The sequence below is a fragment of the Dendrobates tinctorius genome, unplaced genomic scaffold (assembly GCF_039654945.1).
Source record: "Dendrobates tinctorius isolate UK_male_01 unplaced genomic scaffold, ASM3965494v1 ptg000230l, whole genome shotgun sequence".
NCBI lineage: Eukaryota > Metazoa > Chordata > Amphibia > Anura > Dendrobatidae > Dendrobates > Dendrobates tinctorius.
In genome coordinates, this window is record NW_027361897.1 from 10841757 (window position 1) to 10865050 (window position 23294).

At 44.5% G+C, this 23294-nt stretch overlaps 1 protein-coding gene across 1 annotated transcript in view; it reads right to left on the reverse strand.

The window, feature by feature from the left end:
- LOC141059710 (scavenger receptor cysteine-rich domain-containing protein DMBT1-like) overlaps positions 1 to 23294 on the reverse strand; it is a 206138-nt gene that overhangs the window by 157568 nt on the left and 25276 nt on the right. Inside the window, exons 3-5 of the mRNA XM_073555827.1 lie at positions 3059 to 3194; positions 2695 to 2897; positions 2213 to 2227 (exon numbers count right to left, since the gene is read on the reverse strand). Coding sequence (XP_073411928.1) covers positions 2213 to 2227; positions 2695 to 2897; positions 3059 to 3194 — 354 coding nt within the window. The remainder of the gene's footprint in view (positions 1 to 2212; positions 2228 to 2694; positions 2898 to 3058; positions 3195 to 23294) is intronic.

The window sequence follows — 23294 nt, forward strand, 5'->3', positions numbered from 1 at the left end:
GCAGAACATTCCCAACATTTTTTAATTTTTAAAGGCCCTAATATTAACTGTGTGGTAATCATCAACCTCTGCAAATATATGTACAGTATACAGTTAATACTTAAAAATAAAATGATATGAGGTCTCTTCTGCTTTTGATAACTAGCACAGGCAAAACTGGCAGGTGTGGGATGCAACTCTCAGCTGTCAGCTTTATCATGGTTAGTTATCAAGACTAGAAGGGTCACGTGCTATTTTTTAAAATTATTTAAATAAATAATTAAAAAAATAGCATGGGGTCCCCCCATTTTTGACAAACAGACAAGATAAAGCAAACAGCTGGGGGCTGGTATTCTCAGACTGGTAAAGGGAAATGGATATTGCCCCCCCAGCCTAAAAATAGCAGCCTGCAGCCCGCCAGAAAGGGCTCATCTATTAGATCCACCAATTCTGGAGCTTTGCCCAGCTGTTCCCACTTGTCCTGGTGCCGTGGCAAGTGGAGTAATGGTTGTGGGGTTGATATCAGCTGTTTTATGGCCGCTGACATCAATCCCAGAGGTTAGTAATGCATAGGAGTCTATAAGACACCCTCCATTACTAACCCCATAGTTAGATTGTAAAAAAGACACAGCCAGAATAAAATCCTTTAATTGAAATGATGACACAGACTCCTTGAGAATGTTCACCTAAGCTCAAAGCTGATGAACCCCGGTGACCTCACTAAGGGCACCGCTCGCTGCATAAAGAGAGTTCTCACACATCGAGCCGTGCCATAAATGAGGTCACTGGAGTTCATTAGCTTTGAACTCTGGTGAACTTTCTCACAGCAGCTCAGTGTTAGACAGTGCAGGAGCGATTACTCTACTATGTCTGTGTGCTCCAGCTAATGGGGAGAGTGGTCACTGATGTGACTGCTCTCCAAATGATAAGGATCGTTGTGGGTCAGTATGGATTATCTTCACATTGGACAGGTGAGGGATATGGTTGTTTATTTTCTTCTTTTCCAAGGTACATGCATATCAGTGGATTAGGCATTAAAGCAAGTATTATGGCTTATTATTTTCTGCTTTTTACAGGTGACATGGGCTTCAATGGATTAGGTGTGAAGATGAGTATAAATGTGCTTTTTATTTTTATTTCAAATAAAGGTATCAGTGTCTCTTTTATTTAAAGGATGTTATTCCGGCTCTGTCTTTTTTACAATTTAACTATGGAGTTAGTAATGAAGAGGACACAACTCAAAGTGTATGGTGCTTTTGCTCACAAAACCCCAGAGATTGAAATTTCAAGAGTTTGAGACAGTGCATCCATACAGGCTGAGAGGTTTTGCAAAGCTTGAAAAAGTTCACATTGGCTGACATCAAGTTGCACAACCTGTCCAGGCAAATATCCCACGACAATGGTGTTGTGTCTGCTGCACCTTTGTGATCCATAGTCTTAGGATTCTGTGAGGCTCACCTTGTGAAGTGGACCCACTAAGCCCCAGGATTAGGTGGGCACACAGACCCTGAGCTTTGGTGCAGCAGGCAGGATGGGACATGGGGTGCAAGAACATGGTACACTCAACAATTTTGGAAACAGCGGGATGGATGATGTGGAAGTCAGCAACAATAGAAACTGGTTAACCACGGTGTGCATAGAAGGTGTAGCACGCCAAACTATTACTTGAATCTCAATCCTAAGAAACAGGTGTGTGTCCTAATGGGCCCGAAATATAATCATGATGATGACATCACTAAGCCATGCCAGGTAATCTGCAAAACTTGATGTAGAGCACAAACAAAGGCAGCAAACAGAGGTGAAGGAAACACAGCCTGGGATAGTTGGGACAGATATCTAGCAATGAAATATATAAAAAATAGTTTTGTTACTCCGTAAAATGGAAAACCCCATTAAGGCTATCTTATAGACTTAGTAATAGGAAGAAATAAATAAGAAAACATTTATTATCTTATTCCTTTGAAAGTACAATATTAATCAAAATAAAACTAAACAGTACACATTAAAACCTTCACTATACACTATGACCAAAATGCTCTGACCCTACAGGAAACGTAAGTCAGAAATCAGAGAGTGAAAAAATCAGGAAGGGAGAAAATATTTCAAAAACTTTTTTTTCTTAATTTAGCACAATATAGTAAAATTTCAGGCAAGAAAAATGTTATGTAAAATTTTGCTGTAAATCTTTACAGGTATGTTCTGATTTTTGTATCTTAATATCTATTTAACTTACTAGTGGTAGGAAGTTCTAGATAAAACACACATAAAAATAAAAACAGAAAAAAAAGAAAACTTTATTAATTTTGAAATATAATTTTAAAAAGCAAAATAATAAACATGACAAAAACAGTATATAATAAGTAAAACATTCAGAATAAACTATGAGGATAATAATTATGAATGTAACTCAATGATCCATAATGGGTTTGTAAAACTACAGAAGAAAAATAATTCAAACATTGATATTTACTTGTCGCAGAAAATACCAATATTTATACAATACTCTAATAGATAAACCCAACATTAAAAAATACATGTCACAATTTATCTGAATACTAGATTCAGAGATTGATCATTTCGAGGTTGCTCTATGGAAGCTTGACTCATATTTATAATGTACTTATTGTACATGTTTATTATTATTTTTGTCAAGTAGTATGCTATGTCATCAGTGTGTTATATATTTATATATATATATATATATATATATATTACCTGTAGATGATAGAGAATAATACCAAGCTTCAAAATATCCTCTGAAGTTCTCATTAACAAATTCCAATGTCATGACATTGGATGATGAGTAAAACCTCTGACTTGTCGGGTGGCAAATCTTCCCAAGGACAACTGAGTTCCAAGGATATCCATCATATATTTTCACATGCGCAGAATCACAACTACCATTAGTATTTTGCATACTGTTCAGCAAGAAAAAAGAATCCATTTAATGATAAAATCTACAATTGGTGGTTATACAGTATGAGGAATCCTAAAAAGTTGTATGGGCTAGAATGGTAAGAGGGAGACAAAGGATGGTGTTGAGAAAGGAAAAGTTAGAGCACACATAGACAATACTTACTATACATAACTGAAGTAAAGCTCAATCCGGCCATATGGGACTTCAATTGTCCAAGTACAGAAATTTGAAGATGAACGATACCAATCACTGTATATATATCCTGAAGGTTGAGTCAGTCTATTTCCACATGGATGTACTAGAGTAATGGGAGATAAATTCAATTTAAAAAAACAGTCAAAGTTTCTACTGTAGATTAACCGGGTGGGCCATTTATATGGATACACCTAGGTGGGCCATTAATAAAATGGCCACCATGGTCACCACCCATCTTGAAACATTTTCCCCTCCCATATACTAATATGCCACAAACAGGAAGTTGATATCACCAACCATTCCCATTTTATTTAGGTGTATCCGTATACATGGCCCACCCAGGTGTATCCATATAAATGGCCCACCCTGTATATCTATGTATAGATATACAAAAAACCTGACCAGCACATTCCAAGTGCGAATAGGTGCAAGCTGCAGTGACTGCAAAACCTGCAGGTGTCCTCAACCAGCTCTACTAGCCCATTCACTTGTAGGCTTGCAGCCCAGGAGAGACATGTTTGTCCTTTATAAAAAGTTTTCTTTTTTTAAACCTGAAAGTGGCATATATAGGGGTTCAGACAGGACCCATCAGAGAAGTGTCACCTTGCCGTGGTTGACGGGCACACATGAATTGGCCAAATCATGCACTAAGAACCTTCACATTTGTAAGTACATCTTGCTGAGGGACAGAGCATTTGGAAGTTTTTATTTCCATTGACATTATATGTCTTGGCATTCACAGGGTGCTGCTGTGCTTTCTTTTATATATGTATAGATAGATAGATAGATCTCTTACAATGAATGGGCAGTGCCTGAACAGTGAGGCGCCGAAGTCAGTGTGTGTACATACCGCACTACAGCACCATTTTATTGAACACAATGTGTATGTGAATTTGCAGACACTGTGTTTTCAGCTGCAAGATATCACATCCTCCTGTCCAAAGCAGCGCCTGAGCAGTGTGGCATCGGAGTGAGCGTGTGCGCATATCGCCATTTTATTGTACACTTTGCATATGTGAATTCTCAGTAAATGTGAATTATCCATATGGCCAGCCCATATGCACTGCTATGTTGACTTTGTAGTTCATTACCTCAATAAAATAGCACCGGAGTCAGCACTTGTGCATACCTTGATCTCCAATTCCATTTTGTTGAAGCCACTGTATATGTAAATTCACAGACACAGTGTCTTCTACACCAAAAATGTGGTTTACAGAGAAGTCTTTGCACAATCAAAAAATATTTTTCAGCTAATACTTTAACAACATTAAAAATGTACCAGTAAAAACGCTCACCAATCGAATATAGAATGGATTTGTGACGGAGTCAGTTTCTGCTGAGTCGATTTCTAGAGTGGACTCTCTGGGTCATGGCACACACCCACCTAGGGCAAGCTGACCTTGTCAGGAATCACCCCCTATACAGGGAGTGTCAGGGGCAAGACCAAGGGGGTGAGTCACCACGACTGCTGGAACCAGACGGCAGGCTCAAGGAAAACACAAGTGTGAGTGTCTGGCAACAGGGAACGTGCAGGATACAAGGCAAGACAAAGCGTGGTCACAGGGTATCTTCATTAAAGCGTGGTTTCAGGGTAACAACAGGTGTAAGACATAATTACGAGGATAAAGTTATGCATAGCAAGGCGTGTGCGAGGGCACACCAAGGTCCAAGGCATGGTACATGCTAGGTTGCACACCAGGGTTCCGGCAAGGGCTAGATGGCATCGGACTCCGGACATCTGGAAACAATCGTCAGGCTCCGTACATCATGCTGCGGACATCGGCTGCGGACAACAGGCTGCAGTCATCAGGCTCCGGACCTCTGGCAGTGATCGGCAGGCTCCAGGCATCCAGCAGGCAAGCCAGGGTTCAGGCAAGGAGGCATGCCAGAGTTCAAGACATGGCGCGTGTTAGGAGACAAGCCAAGGTCCAAGGCAGGGTTCCATGCAGGATGCGTGCTAGGAGACACACCAGGGTCCAGGGCAAGGTTCAAGGCAGGGTGGGTGCTAGGGGGCACACCAGGGTCCAAGGCAGATGCAAGGCTGGGCGCGTGCTAGGAGGCATGCCAGGGTTCAGGCTAGGGCCTGTGTGTGCTAGAGGGCATACCAGGGTACAGACTGGGGCCTGTGCATGCTGGGAGGCACGCCAGGGTACAGGCTAGGGTTTGTGCGTGCTAGGAGGGCACGCAGTTCACAGTGCCAGGTCAGCTTGAGTGCAAGGACAGCTTGAGTGCAAGGAAGCACAGAGAGCACGGCTGTGGCACTGGCTAGCTGGTTGGGTGAGGCATAAACAGGTGGGCACAATTGAGGCGAACACAGCTGAGGCACAACAGGTGGAAACAGCTAAGTCACTGGCCGACGAGCACGGCTGAGGCGCAAGCAGGCAGACACAGCTAAGGCGGGCACGGCTGAGACACAAACAGGCGGACAGGGCAAAGCCTGGCGCGTGCAAAGGTCACGCGGAGAGACATGGCAAAGTAAAGCACAGAACAAGGAGCAGAACCTAGGCTGAAGCACAGAGCCGGGTACAAGAAAGAGAAGCAGAGCGTATGCTAGAGCCCAGAGCCGGGTCAGAAACATAGGGCAGAGTACAGACAGGTAGCGGAACGTATACTGAGGCACAGAGCCGGGTACAAAGGAAGAGCGGAGCATATGCCAGAGCACATAGCCGAGTATATAGCATAGCATAGAGTACAAGACAAGACTTGTGCTAAAGGAGCACGGAAAGACAGAATGAAAAGGTAAAGCTCAAGACAGAGTACATGGCCAAGGTGCGTACAGACCGCACGGTGAGGCATAGTACAGAAATTGGTTTGTGCAAGAGAGCACGATAGGGCAGAGCAAAGGAAGGAAGCAGAGTTTGTACTAAAAGAGCACAATAAGACAGAGTACAGGGAAGTCACACACGGCTAGATACAGGACCAGGTACAGGATACCAGATGTAGACAAGACACCAGACAAAGTACAGGACAAGGACAAACACAGGACACCAGACGAAGTACAGGCACAGAGCATGTGCAAAGAAGCACAACAGGGCAGAGTGCAAGAGCACAGAGTACAGGGAGCAACCGAGCAGACCAAACAGCCTAGCAGGGAAGCAACATGATACTCAGGCCTCGAGCATAGGAAGGGGCAGTCTTATATAGGGCATTAGCTCCTGGGATTCCTGGTCAGGACCATGGTCAGCTATTTGGTAAATTCAAAAAAGTTCATTTTTTCTCATTAATGTACACTCTGCGCCCCATTTTGACTAAAATAAAACAGAAATGTAGATATTTTTGCAAATTTATTAAAAAGAAAAACTGAAATATCACATGGTTCTACTCCTTCATTGGAGTCCAGCTGTATTTAATAAAACTGATAGGACTTGATTTGTAAAGGTACACACATGTCTATATAAGAGATCACAGCTCACAGTGCATGTCAGAACAAATGAGAATCATTAGGTCAAAGGAACTGGCCAAGGAGCTCAGAGACAGAATTGTGGAAAGGAACAGATCTGGCCAAGGTTACAAAAGAATTTCTGCAGTACTCAAGGTTCCAAAAAGGCACAGAGGCCTCAATAATCTTTAAATGGAAGAAGTTTGGGACCACGTGAAGTCTTCCTTGCCGTCCAGCCAACCTGAGCAATCGTGGGAGAAGAGCCTTGGTGAGAGAGGTAAAGAAGAATCGCAAGATCACTGTGGCTGAGCTCCTCAGATGTAGTTGGGAGATGGGAGATAGATCCACAAAGTCAACTATCACTGCAGCTCTCCACCAGTCAGACCTTTATGGTAGAGTGAACAAAACCTACAAGAGACAAAATGAGCAAAAACCCTGCTGTAACTAATTAAAATGCAAAAGTCCATTTAAATAATATAGAGTTCTTAGTAATACTGTTTTTGATCAAAAATAGCATAAAAGCTTTCCACCGTCGACAAGGTGACTGATCAGGGTGGCCTTACACTGTCTACTATTAAAAACCTTACCATGTGTCAAAGATGACCTCAGTGTGTGAATAAGGGCAGACAAAAGGACCGGGTCCCAACCAGTGCACACCAGTCATGAGACTGGTGTCTGATTTTGATATTAAACAGTGTAGGACTGCCCCGATCAGTCACCTTACCGACAGTGGGATGGCTTTTATGATATGTTTGATCAAAAACAGTATTACTAAGAACTCTGTATTATATAAATTCACTTTTGATTTTTACTTATTTAGTTACAGCAGGGTTTTTGCTCATTTTGTCTCTTGTAGGTTTTGTATGCTTTATGGCCAATGTAAACATGCGTTTATATGCTGCATGTATACCAACTCAAACCAAGCTCAATTTTTTTGTTTTTTCTTTGTATTTTTGCATTCTGTGCAAGCCAGGGTGTGGCCTCCCTCTCCTGAGCTGGAAATTGTATTTAAAGGAAATCTGCGCATTACACCGGAAGCTGAGGAAGAAAATCATTTATTGAACTATTTTCTTCCTTAGCTTCCGGTGTAATGCGCAGCGCTTTATTCAGGTATTCGGTGTCCAGGAAGAGCATGTCTTGCATGTGAAGACTTCCGGGTCATAGACGGCAGGGAAAAATACCAGCACATGCGCAGTACTGATTATATGCTTTGCCCACAGCGAAAGCGCAAGCGGCCTTTTCAATGCGCAGGCTCAAATACACAATGGCATCTGTGATATTCACAGATGAAATTACAAACAGCAAGCCATGGAGGGGGGAAGAAGGAGAATAAGCCATGCCCATCGGACCGGACCGCAGCGTTTTACATACATCGCAAGAGTGAAGAAAAAGGTTTTTATGCAACAAAGATGCAGGGTCAGGGGGATCAAAAGTACTACTAGAATCTTTATGTAACACACAATTGAATGATATGTTTACATGATATGTCAAAAAATGGGTGACCCAGCTTTCTGACTCATTTAGTGTTCGATGTGCCTGGAGGCGAGATCTCCAGAGCAGGGCCTATATTAAAAGTGAATTATTGAACACTGTTTTGCCTGAGCATGTGGCTCTCCTCAGCCATATAGACTGTGCTATATGTTATGTTTTGCTTTCCTGGTTTGCCAGAAAGGCAGTGTTATTGCTGAACTTTGCACTGGTTTATCTAGCACATTCAATAAACCAGTGGAAGATTTAAACGGAAAGCGTCCCACTGTCTACCTCTGTGAGCAGCCGAGTGAGCCAATCTACTACAATATATATTCTATATGTTATAATTCATATGACAGCCCTTTTCAATACTTTTTTTTTCAAAATTATCAGAATATTGAACCTTTAGAGGAACTAATAGGAAGTCAATGCATGCCCTCATATAGTGGTCAATGGCTGCACTGTAAACTGGCAAAATTGTTTGGCTATTGATCACTACAGGTGGCTATGGATTGACTGGGTATGTTTAGCTGCACCATCTTCTTTCACCTTAAGCTCATCTTGTTTTACACTATAGTTGCCACTAATTAAAGACACACCCCCACAAAAATGATTATTGTCAAAACCTGTCTAAATGCATATTTATTACTGAGTATGTGCACACATTAAATATTTGCTGCAGACATACAGTGGGGAGAAAATATTTAGTCAGCCACCAATTGTGCAAGTTTGCCCACTTGAAAAAATGACAGAGGCATGTAATTGACATCATAGGTAGACCACAACTATAAGAGACAAAATGAGAAAACAAATCCAGAAAATCACCGTGTCTGATTTGGCAAGATTTATTTTGCAAATAATGGTGGAAAATTAGTATTTGGTCACCTAAAAACATGCAAGATTTCTGGCTTTCACAGACCTGTAACTTCTTCTTTAAGAGTCTCCTCTTTCCTCCACACATTACCTGTAGCAATGGCACCTGTTTTAACTTGTTATCAGTATAAAAAAACACCTGTACACAACCTCAAACAGTCACACTCCAAACTCCACTATGGTGAAGACTAGAGATGAGCGACTTTGCCTTTTTTCGGGTCGAGTCGGGTTTCATGAAACCCGACTTTCTCAAAAGTCGGGTCAAACGAAATTGGCCGACTATAGGAAAAAGTTGGAGGCCGACTGAAACACGAAACTCAATGCAAGTCAATGGGGAAGCAAAGTCGACAGGGAGTGGAGGACAGTAAACACACCTACAGTGGTTTTCGTGTGCCCTTGGCCAAAGAGTGTCAGTGCGCCCTTTTAATACATACCACAATTCATGATGCTCCGATACGGCACAGAAATAAAGGTATAGTACAATGAAAAATACTTCACTGCTTACATGACATGAATGATATCTATTTTTTTTAATTCTACAATAACTCAAAAAACGGACAGTATATTAATCCATACAGTATTATGGCAGCAGCAAGCAGCGCAGCAAGAAATAAATAAGCTGTTAGCACAGCAGCTTATACAACAGATGCAGCAGCAGCGACAGCAGCGGGAGGCGCTAACATGGCAAATGGAGCTCCTTGCAGAGGCAGTTCATGTAAAGCCGGCGGTCTCCTCTCTGTCGTCAGGTGATGACGAGCACGTGCAGAAAACAGTAAGACGAGTCTTACAGAAAATGACCACGGGGATAATGTTGAAGCCTTTTTGACTGTGTTAGAGCAGGTAGCGGAGAGTGAGAGGCCACCATCAGAGAAGTGGGCAGAGGTGCTGGCCTCCTATTTGACTGTTGAATCCCAAAACGCATATTACAACTTAGCCCTCCAGGATGCCAAAGAGTATGACAAATTAAAAAATTAAATTCTGGCATGCCTGGGCGTGACAATGTCAGTAAGGGACTTTAAATTCTGGCATGCCTGGGAGTGACAATGTCAGTAAGGGCTCAGCGAGTCCACCACTGGGCATATGCTGGTGACAGACCCCCATGCTCCCAGATGTTTGATCTGTTGCACCTTCTTCAAAAGTAGCTGCCACCAGAGACTTCCACTCCAGCCAAAATGGTTGAGCGTGTGGTGATGGACAAGTTCATCCACTCTCTACCCAGGCCAATACAGGCCCCCAGAATGTAGATGACTTGGTCGGCCTGGTTGAGAGATACCAGGTTGTGGAGAAGTCCCTTGGGAAACCAGACCTCATTACTTCCCCATACTGGGACACCCAAAAGGGGGCGGGCTCACCACAGAGGGTGGCTAGACCCACAACTTGGGGGCATCCAAACCCTGCTGATGGGTCACCTAAGCCTGCTATGAAGGATGTGGTCTGTTGGTGGTGTCACAATCCTGGACACCTCGACATCCGGTGTCATATGCCTCCTGAGCCTATAGACTGTAGTTTAGGCCAGCGCTGCTCCTACTTTGCCTACCAAGCCTGCAATGTGGACTGTCAACCCATCGAGGTGCCCCAATCATGTGTCATGTCTGTCAATGGGATAATGGTTCTAGGACTGCTGGACTCGGGAAGTTTGGTGACCCTGATCAGCACTGCGCTACCTCACTAGTTAATCCCTCACCAGTTAATACACGGAGATGTCAAGGGCTACCCTGTAGCCAGAGTGACTATGGGAACAGACTGTGGTAACAAGTCCCATGAGGTTGGGGTAGTAAAAGACTTAATCCATTCTGTCATACTGGGGTGGGATTTTTCGCTATTTTGGAACTTTTGGGGAAAGGCGGCTGCACAGAATGTCCTGGTGAAAAGCCAGTCTCCTCTGGAGGAGGCTGACAAAATTTAAGATGGGGGAGTTTCCTATATGTCTCATTGCAGGAGAAGAGGACAAGATGTGACAAAGAGCCCAGCTTACCTGACTTAGAGGTGCACAATGAGAATTTTGGGACTGCTTAGCTTTGAGACCTCATATTGAAATATGCTTTTGAAAATGTCACTGTACGTAATGGGGTTGCTCAAGAACTGGGGGATGACACCAGGTTCCCTCATTTTGCTGTGACTAGTGAGCTACTGTATCGGGTGACTAAAATGAGGGGTGGAGAAATTGTGGAACACCTGCTAGTACCGACATCGTACCGGCAGAGGGTTCTAGATATGTCCCATGCACATATACTGGGTGGTCATCTAGGAGTAGATGAAACCCAGCAAAGAGTTCTACAGAAATTTCATTAGTCAGGTTGTTACCATGAGATTCCAGATTACTGTATGTCTTGCCCTACCTGCCAGATAACTGCCCCTGTGTCTCACTTCAGAAGCCCCTTAGTCCCATTGCCAGTGATAGAAATTCCCTTTGAGAGAATCGCTATGGACTTGGTGGGTCCACTTGTTAAGTCAGCACGAGGCCATCAATATTTCTTGGTGGTTATGGATTATGCGACCCGATACCCGGAAGCAGTGCCACTGAGGAACTCGTCGACTAAGAGTATCACCCGGGAGCTGGTACATATCTTTGCCAGGACCGGTTTGCCCAAGGAAATTGATGGATCAGGGAATGCCGTTTATGAGCAAAGTGATGCGGGAGCTATGCAGAGTCTTCCAGATCGCTGGGCTGCGAAGCTCCATGTTCCATCCGCAGACCAATGGCCTGATGGAGCGCTTCAACAAGACAATGAAGACCATGCTCAAGATGGTCTTTGAGAAGGATGGTCAAGATTTGGACTATCTGCTCCCGTTCTTGCTTTTCTCCATTAGAGAAGTTCCACAGGCATCCACGGGGTTCTCGCATTTTGAGCTTCTGTACGGCCGACATCCAGGAGGGCTCCTGGACATCACCAAGGAAACCTGGGAAGCCAACGTCACGCGACACCAAAGCATGATAGAGCATGTCACCAAGCTGCAGGAGAGGATGGCTCACATAATGCCCATTGTGAAGGAACATCTGCTCCAGGCGCAGGAGGCCCAAGCCAAGGTGTACACCTGGTTAGCAAGGCTGAGGCAGTTCTAGCCCAGCATCCACATGCTAGTACTCATACCAATGGTGGAGAGCAAGTTCCTGGCCAAGTGCCAAGGCCCGTATAAAGTCGTGGAGAAACTTGGGGATGTGAATTATAAGGTACACCAGCCCGGTCGCAGGAAGCCATACCAGGTGTACCATGTGAACCTGCTCAAACCCTGACGGGACCGTGAACTGCTGGAAGCTCCTTGCCTGGCTGCCCGTCCCAAAGCCAAGGTCGAGGAGGTTGTGATTGCAGAAACATTAATGCCGGCCCAGAAGCAGCAATGTCGAGAGCTGCTGCAGCAGACTGTGATCTATTCTCGGAATGGCCAGCGCACACACAGGTGATGGAACACATCCTAACTGAGCCGCATGTAATGGTAAAGCTCAAACCCTACAGAGTCTGTGATGCATGCTGGGAGATTATCTCCAAGGAGGTGAAGAGAATGCTGGACCTCGGGGTGATAGAGGAGTCAAGAAGTGGCTGGTCAAGTCCCATCATCCTTGTACCGAAGCCCAATGGTGAGTGGCAGTTTTGTAATGATTACCGCCGGCTCAATGAGGTGTCTAGCTTCGATGCATACGCGATGCCCCGTGTGGATGAACTCATTGAGCAACTAGGGTCTGCAGGGTAAATCACAAAACCACAAAAAGAGGACTTGAAAATCCTCCAAAAATCTATAAAAAACCCCTGGCAAAAGGCAGAGATGCTTACATGCCCATTCCTCAAAACAAATGCACTATCGGGGTGCAGTGGAGCCAATTAAAGATGGCAGCTACACAGGTGCAGTAATATGAAACAGCCAACCTACAATTAGGGGGTGGCCGTTTGGTACACCAGTGCACAAAAGATGCAATCTGAATTCGGCAATGTTCACACACAAGAGATGCAGAGCATCTAGCTTACAGCCCATTAATGACGCCCATACTTTTAGATCAGGCGGGCTGCCCAGTGCTAACTAAAATGCATCCTTAAAATGAATCGTCAGCACTAACCATCTTAGTAGCCATTTCAAAACTCTGCAGATGGAGCAGAGGTCCTTCCTCTGTGCCCACTCTGCAAACGTGTTTTGCACCACGTCTGCACTGTGTTGGCCCAGGCTATACAAAAAGACATACTGCACCAGGGCTCGTTGCTGCTGCCACAGTCGCTGCAACAAGTGCAGAATGGAGTTCCACCATGTCAGGACGTTGCAAATGAAATGATTAGCCGGCATGCCAAAAGACCTCCGTAGCAATGCAAGTCGATGACCTTAGGGTTGCGACCGTTAGTAGTGAGCACTCAGCAACCGTGCTTTCTGAAGCAGTACATTCAGGCCAGGTTAATGGTGGAGAAATTGCTGTACCACCAGGTTGAGGACATCAGCACATGTGTTAAGTTGCCCCAGCATAGGGCCGCCATCAGTTTTGCACTGTTATTGCATATGGCCTTCCTTGGCTCCAGGTTCAGTGTAGACAGCCATTGTTCAACTCGGCCTTGATAGCTATCCAAAAGTCTTGAGCTGTGTGACAGCGATCTATTAGACATATTAATTTGAACACTGCCTGATTGCGGTTTGCAATGGCTTTGCAGTAAAGAGGTTGGGGAGATTTTATGTACACTGTTGGAATGCATGTTGGATTAATGAAGAGGTCGAGGGAACAGGTAGAGGCCCTAGAGGAGACGGAGAAGCTTGAAGGAGTGGAGGAACTGTTAGATACAGAGGTTTTTCCCACAAGCCTAGGGGATTCAAAGACTTGTGGAGAAGCCCCTTGACCGCTTGACCCTACAGCCACCAGAGTCACCCAGTGCCCAGGCAGTGAGATGTAATTCACCTGCCCATGTTTGCTCATCCAGTTGTCAGTGGTGAAATGCACTCTGGCAGACATAGATTTTTTCAGGGAATGAGTGATGTTGTCTGCGACATGCTGGCGTAGTGCAGGCACAGCTTTCTTAGAGAAGTAATGGCGACTGGACAACTGGTACTGGGGGACTGCGACGGCCATCAACTTTCTGAATCTGTCTGCATCCACCAGGCAAACAGCCAGCATTTCTGTGACCAACAGATTGGAGATGGTAGAGTTCAAGCTCTTAGCTTTGGCATGTGTAGGAGGGAACATTCATTTATGTGACCACAACTGTGGGACCAAGGACTGGCTGCTGTGCTGAGAAAGGGTGCACTATGGAGAGGAGGACAAACTGTTGGACTGTGAGTGAGGTGCCAGCAGAGATATTATGGTGGATTGAGAAAGACATGTTATGCTAGGTGACATAAAAACAGTAGTCATGTCCACTTCCATAACAACAGCTTGCTGGCTCTGACTCACCCTACTGTAGGGTATAAACGATTTTCTGTGGCCAGAGATCGGTGTTAGAAGATTTGACACATTGATAGAGGAGGAAGAAGCAGCAGGTGTGGTTGATGGGACTGCCGGTGGTTGGCAAGTCCCGCTAGTCAGCATTTTAGTGCAGTAAAATTCCCACACTAAGGCATGTTCATCACTCATGTGCCTGTTCATGCATGTAGTTGTCAAATTATTGCAGTTTTTGCCTGCACCAAGTTTTCTTTTGCAAATTTGGCATATAACATGACTTAGATCATCCTTTGCGGTCTCAAAAAGGCGCAAGCTAGGCAAACCTTGCCAAACCTGTGAACTGCACATTCGCAACTGGTGCTGTCCACAGCCAGAGTTGGGGCTGACGATGCAGTGGTTGTCATGGTTGCATCACTTCATGTCTATGTGGTAAGCTGCAACTTAACCTCCACATCTTCTTCCTCTACCTCCTCTGCTGAGCTACTCAGCTTCGTACCTCTGGGTTCACACCAAGTGGGATCTACTACCTCATTGTCATCCTCTCTGTTCTCACACTCCTCACCCTGAGAGTCACCCTCCTCCTATTCCTGCCCTGACACCACAATACAGTCTGTGGGTGCCTCTGGTATGAGTCTCATCAGAATCACCTCCACTTAGTGAAGAGGGTCTGGATTTTGTTCTGACCCTACTTTGGCCCCGGATCTAACATCCTTGCAGATACTTTCCTCCTCTGGATTCTGTGAATCTTTGGAGAAGACCTCTGATGCAGACCTCTGTGGTTCCCCACAGTGAGTTGGGTGTTTAGAAATTTGGAACGCGGGGTGCCACCTCTGAGGATTGTACAGTGTGTGATGTTAAGGTGGAAGAAGAGGAGGAAAGGCAACTTGATGTAGTGCTTGCCATCCACTGGAGAACATGCTCTTTATTGCCCTCATCTACAAGGTGTCCAGCTGTGCGGCTGCCAAAAAAAACAGTTTGTAATTGTCCGTCCATTAACAGATGTTGTCAGTGGTCTTTGGATAGGACGAGACAGTGTTTGTTCATTTGAGCTTTTATTAACATTTAAACCTAACCAAAGTACACGTCGAACGCTAAAGTCCTTGAGCTATGCAGACTGTGGAATTTCACCACCACTAAATAACAAGGTGAGATATAGCATGGTGAATCACGCTAGCAACTGCCCTAAAAAAAATTTTTTCATGCACAACAGCTCAAATCACAGAATAATGTCACCACACCACTAAATGACAAGGTTGGATATTGTCATGCTGTTTCACATTTAGCCAGTAGAAAATAAAATTTAGAATGGCATACTCGTGCATGGAGCACAATAGAAGCAGTGCACAACACACTTGTATGAAATTGCTCTGCTGTATTTGTCTGTGGACCTCAGTAATGGCAAAACTAACTACCTAACCTAGCTTTCCTTTGCTCCAACCATATATCCGCCATAACTAGCCAGACCCTGGTGCTAGCATACTATTAGGCTATGTGCACACGCTGCGGCTTTTGCTGCGGATCCGCTGCAGTTTTGGCCGCTGCTGATCTGCAGCAGTTCTGCAGACAGTGTACAGTAGCATGTAAATCTATGTGATTTACAATCTGCTGTGCACACGCTGCAGATTTTTAACTGCAGAAAAGCTGCGGTTTTGAATCCGCAGAAAGAAATGACATGTCACTTCTTTTCTGCGGATTATGCTGCGGTTTACCATCTCCTCCATTGTAGAGGTGATAAACTGCAGGGGAAAACCGCAGGTCAATCCGCAGGTAAAATCGCAGGTCATTTTACCTGCGGTTCCGCAGATACAAATCCGCAGAAAAATCCGCAGTGTGTGCACATAGCCTTAGAGTTGGCCAATTGCACTAAATAAAATATCTAATAAATAAAGTGCAATCGCAACCCAGGGTCCACCATGCAGTAAACTGCTGCTAGTTTGAAACAATGACTGATAAAAACTACTAGCGAGCCTTCTTCCTTAAACACACTGAGTTAACTCCACACAGTGTGAATGGAACAAAGAAAATTAACCCAAGATCCTACTCAAGAATGCACAGGAAGAGGAGTACCAGCTCAGCTAACCAACGAGGGGTACAGGGGAAAATGAGTACCAGCTCAGCTGACCACCAAGGGGTAGAAGGGCAATAAGTACCAATTCAACAAACCACCAAATGGCACAGAAAATATAAGTACCTAACCCAGCTTACCACCTAGTGGCACAGAAAATATAAGTACCATGCTCAGCTAACCACCGAGCAGTACAGAAAAATGAGAAGTGTGCAATACCAAGATAAAACCATAGGGAATAAGCACATGGGTTAACTGTGCCCTGAAACTGACCCATGCTAACCGCACACGTAGCTGAGACAGGTGCTAGGCCAAGCAAAAAAGCAACAACCTGCCTGACTAAGGAAAACTGGGCACACATATGGGCAAGCAGAGCGGTAGCGTATCCACCCACAAACACATAACACAAACACAAGTGATGCTAGCATGCCCGCGTACTTCGTTGAAAGCCCTTTATGCGGTAGGCTCCACCCCAAACACTCATGCCCAGTCAGATGGGGTGTCATCCTGGTGATTTCTGGACTTAGACTCCAGAGAGTAGGGCTGCCTCTGTATACCACTTGTTAACATAGGCTTTAGCTGGGGAGCCAGTAGTAACCACACGTATAACAGGAGTCTGAGCAAGTTGCTGGGACCGACATCTGCGCTAATCAGCAGACCCAGCGGCCAGGCCCAAATGGGAGACCAGGGCACCAGACAAGGCTTGAGATCCATCTTGCGCAGCGGGAGAATCCCAGCACCTAACAGTAACACTCCAAAAGAGCATTAGCATTATGTTCTGGATTCAGTTAGCCATCAATAGAGTATTACATGCTTTGTATTACTTACAGTGGTATATAACATTCAAAATATTTATGTATTTAATTACTCATCCATAGAGTAGTACGTGCTTTGTTTTACATTTCAGTGGCATATAACACTCCAAAAAAAGCATTGAAAAATGTTTCTGGATTTGATTAGTCATCCATAGAGTATTACACACTTTGTTTTACATTTTTACATTTTGAATTTGTCTTCCGTAGCATATTACGTGCTTTGAATTGCATTTTGATGGTATATAACACTCTAAAAAAGCGTTCAAAATTTTTTTTGGATTCAATTAATCATCCATAGGGTATTACATGGTTTGTTTTACATTTATGTGGCATATAACACTGCCTGCAAGAAACATTGAAAAATGTTTCTGTATTCATTAACTTATCCATAGAATATTAGGTGCTTTGTTTTACATTTCAGCTGTATATAAGACTAGGAATAAAACATTCAAAAATTATTCTGGACTGAATTTGTCATCCATTGACTTAGTTTGTCATCCAGACATTTTTACGCGCTTTCTGTTACATTACAGTAGTATGAAACTTAAAAAAAGATTTGACTACTGCAGATGACCAATTTTTTATTATTAAAAATAAACTTGGTTTCAAGACACCCAGCAATTAGAAAATGCATAAGGTATACGATAAAAGATGGGGAAGTGGAAGTGCTAATGATAGTTCACACAGACAGCCAAGACATGGAGCAGGTGCAACTACGTATGTTGCTGGAGAACAAGCAACACACACATCCATAACACATAGCTTCCTGTTTCCCTTTGCAGGGAGGCATGGGACACCACTTCTGAATCCACACCAGTGTGAACAGGTGGTCAGTTTGATAGCAGATGCTGCTTTCGGCATGCTTGACAGCACCACCCAGTCTTCCACACGGTCCAGTCTTAGCAGCCAAGAGTCTGGAACACTTAATTCTCACCCTGATCCTCCTTCCTCCCACCATGTTGAGTCCCAGGAGACAAGGGATCCCACATTAGGACACTCTGAGGTGCTCTTCACAACATTATTTCTTGATTGTGGCCGCTAACCCTGCATGGTCTAAGAGGGACAGGAGGAGATGCTGTTTAGTGATGCACAAAACTTAGAGCAACCACGGCCACAAGAAGATGATGTAGAAGGAAGGAAAATTTTATCTAAAGAGAAAGATGATGAGAAGACTCAATTGCCGATAAGTCAGGTTAATGTTAAGTCACCAAGTCAGGAGGACCAGGGTGCGGCAGTGGAAGACGAGGTGATTGATGACAAAGTCACTTACCCAAACTGGGAAGCTGTCATGCAGATCTAGGCCAGCAGCACTGAGGGGGAGGTATTGGCAGCAGCAAAACATGCAGGAAGAGGCAGTGTGGTTACCAGAGGGAGAAGGGGGCAACTGTTCCGCAGAGCACTGACAATCGTGAATTTTTCCATCAAAAACATAGATATTCCCCAGTCTGGGACTTTTTTAAAGAGAGTTCTGAGACAAGAAAAAATTGCAACCTGTGTCATGTCAAGATCAGCAGGGCCCTAATCACTAAGAGCCTAATCCTTACCAGCATAATCAGGCACATGTCATCTAAGCACCCCAACAAAGGATATATAACAAAATATTGAGATTAACTTTTGTTAATGACCAAATACTTATTTTCCACAATAATTTGCAAAATAAATCTTGACAAATCAGACAAGGTGATTTTCTGGATTTGTTTTCTCATTTTGACTCTTATAGTTGTAGTTTACCTATGATGTCAATCACACGCCTCTCTCATCTTTTCAAATGGGAGAACTTGCACAATTGGTGGCTGACTAAATAAATTTTTCACCACTGTAGAGAGTCGTCATTATGGTTCAGACAGGGAAGTATTGGCTGTAGGGAGTTGAACATGTATGACTGACCTTATTTACCGCTGACTTACTGGGGCTGTGACCCTTACATTATATTTATTTTGCTAGTTGTTCAACCTGCTGGACCCACGCTACAAGGAGATATTTACATATATTTTTCCTGAGACTGAAAGGTCTTCTAAAATGATGCTATGCCAGAAGTTCACTGTGGAAAATATGTAAAAAAAATTTCCATCAGACAATGCTAGCGGCATGGGGAAAGCTTTCTTATACAACCAAGACACACAGCAGTGACATAGGTACGCTGTCAAAAGCTTGGGTCAATTTCATGACACCCTTCCAGCATTCAGGGTCGGATGACTGGGAATTTTTGACAAGGAGGGAAAAGTTTCTAAAGATTATGAATCAATACCTGGCTGACCAAACCAGCGTACTCCCTAATTCCTCTGTGCACTTCAACTATTGGGTCTCAGAAGTGGATACCTGGCATGAGCTATTCTTCTATGCCTTGAAGATGTTGTGCTGTCTTGCCACTAGAGTCTGTTCTGAGAGAGGTTTTAGTGCTGCCAGGGGGTTATAACAGACAGGCACTTTCACCTGTCAACAGAAAATGCAGAAAGGCTGACTCTGATAACAATAAACAAAGTCTTGATTAGCCCCCACTTTTCCACACCACTGTTATGATTGGGTCACCGTGGAGGAAAACAAAACCAAGCTAAGTCACAGAAAACCAGAGAGGTTGTTAACTACGCGGATTTCAGACCCCTTATCCTAACCACACAACTAACAGCAGCCGTGGAGCGTACCTACGATGATTCTAGATGCCTCGTCACAGCTGGAGGACTAAATAAGCCTAAAGCAAGAAAAGGGGAAATCTAAACTGCCCCAGAGCAGACCCCAAAGGAATAGACAGCCCCCACACATATATTGACATTGAAACAAGATGAAAGCACAAACACAAGTAGGAAAATAGGCTGAGCAAACGATGGGGCCCACACTAACTAGAAAGGACAGGAAAGGAAAGATACTGTCTGCAATCACGCCAAAAAACCCTGCAAAAAATGTCCAACACTTCTGATAGCAAAAAAACCCACTAGGGGCTGGCTGACCACACAAAAACTGAATAGACAAAGCCAAATCAAATGTGATCATTAGCAGAGAAAACTTAGCTTGAGAAGACAGGAACTGAGCTGGAAACCAAGACCTCAGGAGGCAGGAAAAAATCACCAGCATGGGAATAGGGAGCCGGCTGTCTTAAATCCAGTCTGAGATTCCAGATGTCCAATCGTCGTCCTCATTATCAGATTGCAGGTCTCTGCTAATTAGATCAGCTTCATTTTCTCCTGCCACCACCAGAGGGAGCCCGGAAAGAGAACTCACGACTCCTCTGTCACAAACAGTTCCCTCACCAGAAACCAGAGGCAGACCAGAAAATGAATTCACAACACACCACTGGGTGACAGCAGCACATAAAGTGTTTCTAATGGTCAATATTTTAATAAGATGCTCCAATTGCTGCCTTCAAGGGTCTTTGGATGGTCCTCCTTATATTTTTTTCCTGGCTTTGCACATTGTGAAAAGCCTTTATGAGTGTAGGAGTATATCAACTACACTTTGTTAACTTTTCTATGAGGCACTCCAGTTGTTGCCTTTAAAGGTGTATGGATGACCCACCTTATAATTTTTGTATGGCTTAGTACTGGGTTCAGAGCCTTTATGAGTGTAAGAGTACCACAACTACAGTTTGTTCACAATCTTTGAATGAGGCACTACAGTTGGTGAGTTCAAGGGTGTATGGATGACCCTGCTTTTAATTTTTGACAGGCTTTGCACTTAGTGCATAGCCTTTATGGCCTTTATGAGTCTAGGAGTACCACTACATAACAATTTGAACTAAAAGTGTATACGGCCTTCCTTTATGTCTAATACAGGGTGTATCTGAGTCCCTCTTCCATCTAATTTTTTGCTGTTCTGAGGGAAACAATGGCCAAACGAATAGAGGAACATTTAAACTAGGATCTAGGGGGTGGGAGAGTAGTTATGCAAATAAGGGGATAGATAGAGTGCACAGAATGGATGAGACTGTAGAGGCCAATGAGGAATTGGGGGCAGGGCTGGGGCATGCAATGAAAGTAGGGAGGTAAGTAGAAGTAATACATATGATAATACTATTAAATGTCTGCTGGCAAATGCAAGAAGTCTTGCAAACAAAATGAATGATGTCATGTGACATCTTTTTTGCGGGACTTGACATTTTTCATCACTTTCTATTCCAATTTTTGGGAGGCAGAATGAACAAAAACCATCAATTCAGGAATTTTTTTATGTTTTTTTTATGCTGTTCCGAATGTGATATGCTTTATTCTTCAGGTCAGTACAATTACAGCGGCAGCACATAAATATATTTTTTTACACAATAAAAACTAGTTTATAGAAAAAAAATATTATTTTTGCATGGATTTTTTCTGAGACTCAGCATCCCCCAGTTTTCCCAGGGAACAGTCCTTTATGCGCAGCTTTGTAGGAGCTCGCCGTACCCCACTGCTGCGGGACGAACAAATTGAAGCCGTTGTCGGATGGATGGCAGCTAACGCATCGACTTCAATTAGTTCCAGATCCTCTGAGGTCCAGAGCACTGAAGAGCACCCATCTGTCTCTTCACCACCTGCCAAATTGCCCAGGCAGTCAGAGAGTGTTGGACAGGAGCCATCTCTACTTCTGTTCTCTGAATCTGTTGGCTTGGAAAGAGGGGGCCAGGCAAGCAGCATTCAAGAATTTGAATAAGTGGTAGTATGCAGTGATGCGCAACAGCTTTGTCTCTCTGAATCTGAAGAGGCTGGTGGGCCAGTGCCTATGGTCAGCACACCTCAGTACGCATCTGATGATGAGACTCAGGTGCCACTTTCTGGTGCATACTGTGCTGTCAAGACTACCCAGGAGAAGCAGTCGTTTGAAGAGGGTAGTGTAGATGATGAGGTCCTTGACCCATCATGGCGTGAAGTACAGGAAGGTGGTGGGAGCAGCTCTGAGGAAGAGATTCCCTGAAAGGCCAAAAAAGGAGGGAGAGGGAGGGGGCAGACTCGGTTGCCTGTAGCCTCCACTTCGGCACCCATTAGGAGCATGCCTCTTCCAAAACCCAAAACGGGCGCTTCCAAGACTTGCAGTGCCTGGTCCTTTTTTGACACAGTTGCAGATGACATTTACTTTGTCAAAAGCAAGCTGTGTAATCAGAAAGTGAAAAGAGGGAAAAGTGTCAGCAACCTCAATACCACAAATATGTGGAAACATGTGCGGACCAAGCACGTGGTGGAGTTACAAATACACACTGAAGACCTAGGCCAACCTACAGCGCCACCTACCACCTCTTCAGCTCGTGTTGTAGCCTCATCCTCCAGCTCACACACAGCTGGTTCGGCTTCCTCACAGGATCGCCATGGAAGAACCTCTGGCACTGTTGTACAGAGACACAGTGTCATTCCACCCACAGCACCACGTTCCCTGTCATCCTCACACCCCCAGGCCAGTCTACAGCCATCGGTAGCACTGGCATGGGAGAAAAGGCGGCCATACTCGGCAAACCATCCCAGAGCACAGGCTCTGAATGCTGGCATTGCAAAACTACTGTCCCTTGAAATGCTCTCATTCAGGCTGGTGGAGACTGACACCTTCCATAACTTCATGGCATTGGCAGTCCCACAATACAACGTGCCCAGCCGCTTTTATTTCAGCAAGCAAGCTGTCCCTGCCCTGCAAAAGCATGTGGAGGGAAAAATTAAACATGTGCTACTAAACGCCGTCAGTAGCAAGGTCCACCTGACCACTAATGCGTGGACCAGTAACCATGGACAGGGACGATATCTTTCCCTCACCGCCCATTGGGTAAATGTTGTGGAGCCGGGTACAGATCTTGAGAGTGGCGCTGTACGTGTTCTACCAAATCCAAGGATTGCAGGAATCCAGTCTGTACACATTGACTCCTCATCATGCTCCAGTTCCTCAGAATCAGCGCTGCAGGAGCCATCACGGTTTACCTCCACATGGACCCGTGAACGCTTACCTGTTACGACCGATAAGAGCACAGCCGTGGCCAAATGTCAACAGGCCATATTGAAATTAATTTCTTTGGGGAATCGAAGCCACACAGCGCAGGAGCTCTGGAATGCCATCAAGCAGGAGAGCGACGTGTGGTTTGTGCCAGCGAATCTCCAGCCAGGCATGGTAGTGTGTGACAATGGCCGAAATCTGGTGGCAGCTCTGGGCCTAGGCAACCTCACTCACATCCCATGTCTGGCACATGTGCTGAACTTGGTCGTGCAGAGCTTTCTGAGGGACTATCCGGATCTTGATGCACAGCTGCACAAGGTCCGCATAGAGTGCGCTCACTTGCGGCGTTCCAGCATGGCAAGATCGCGCAT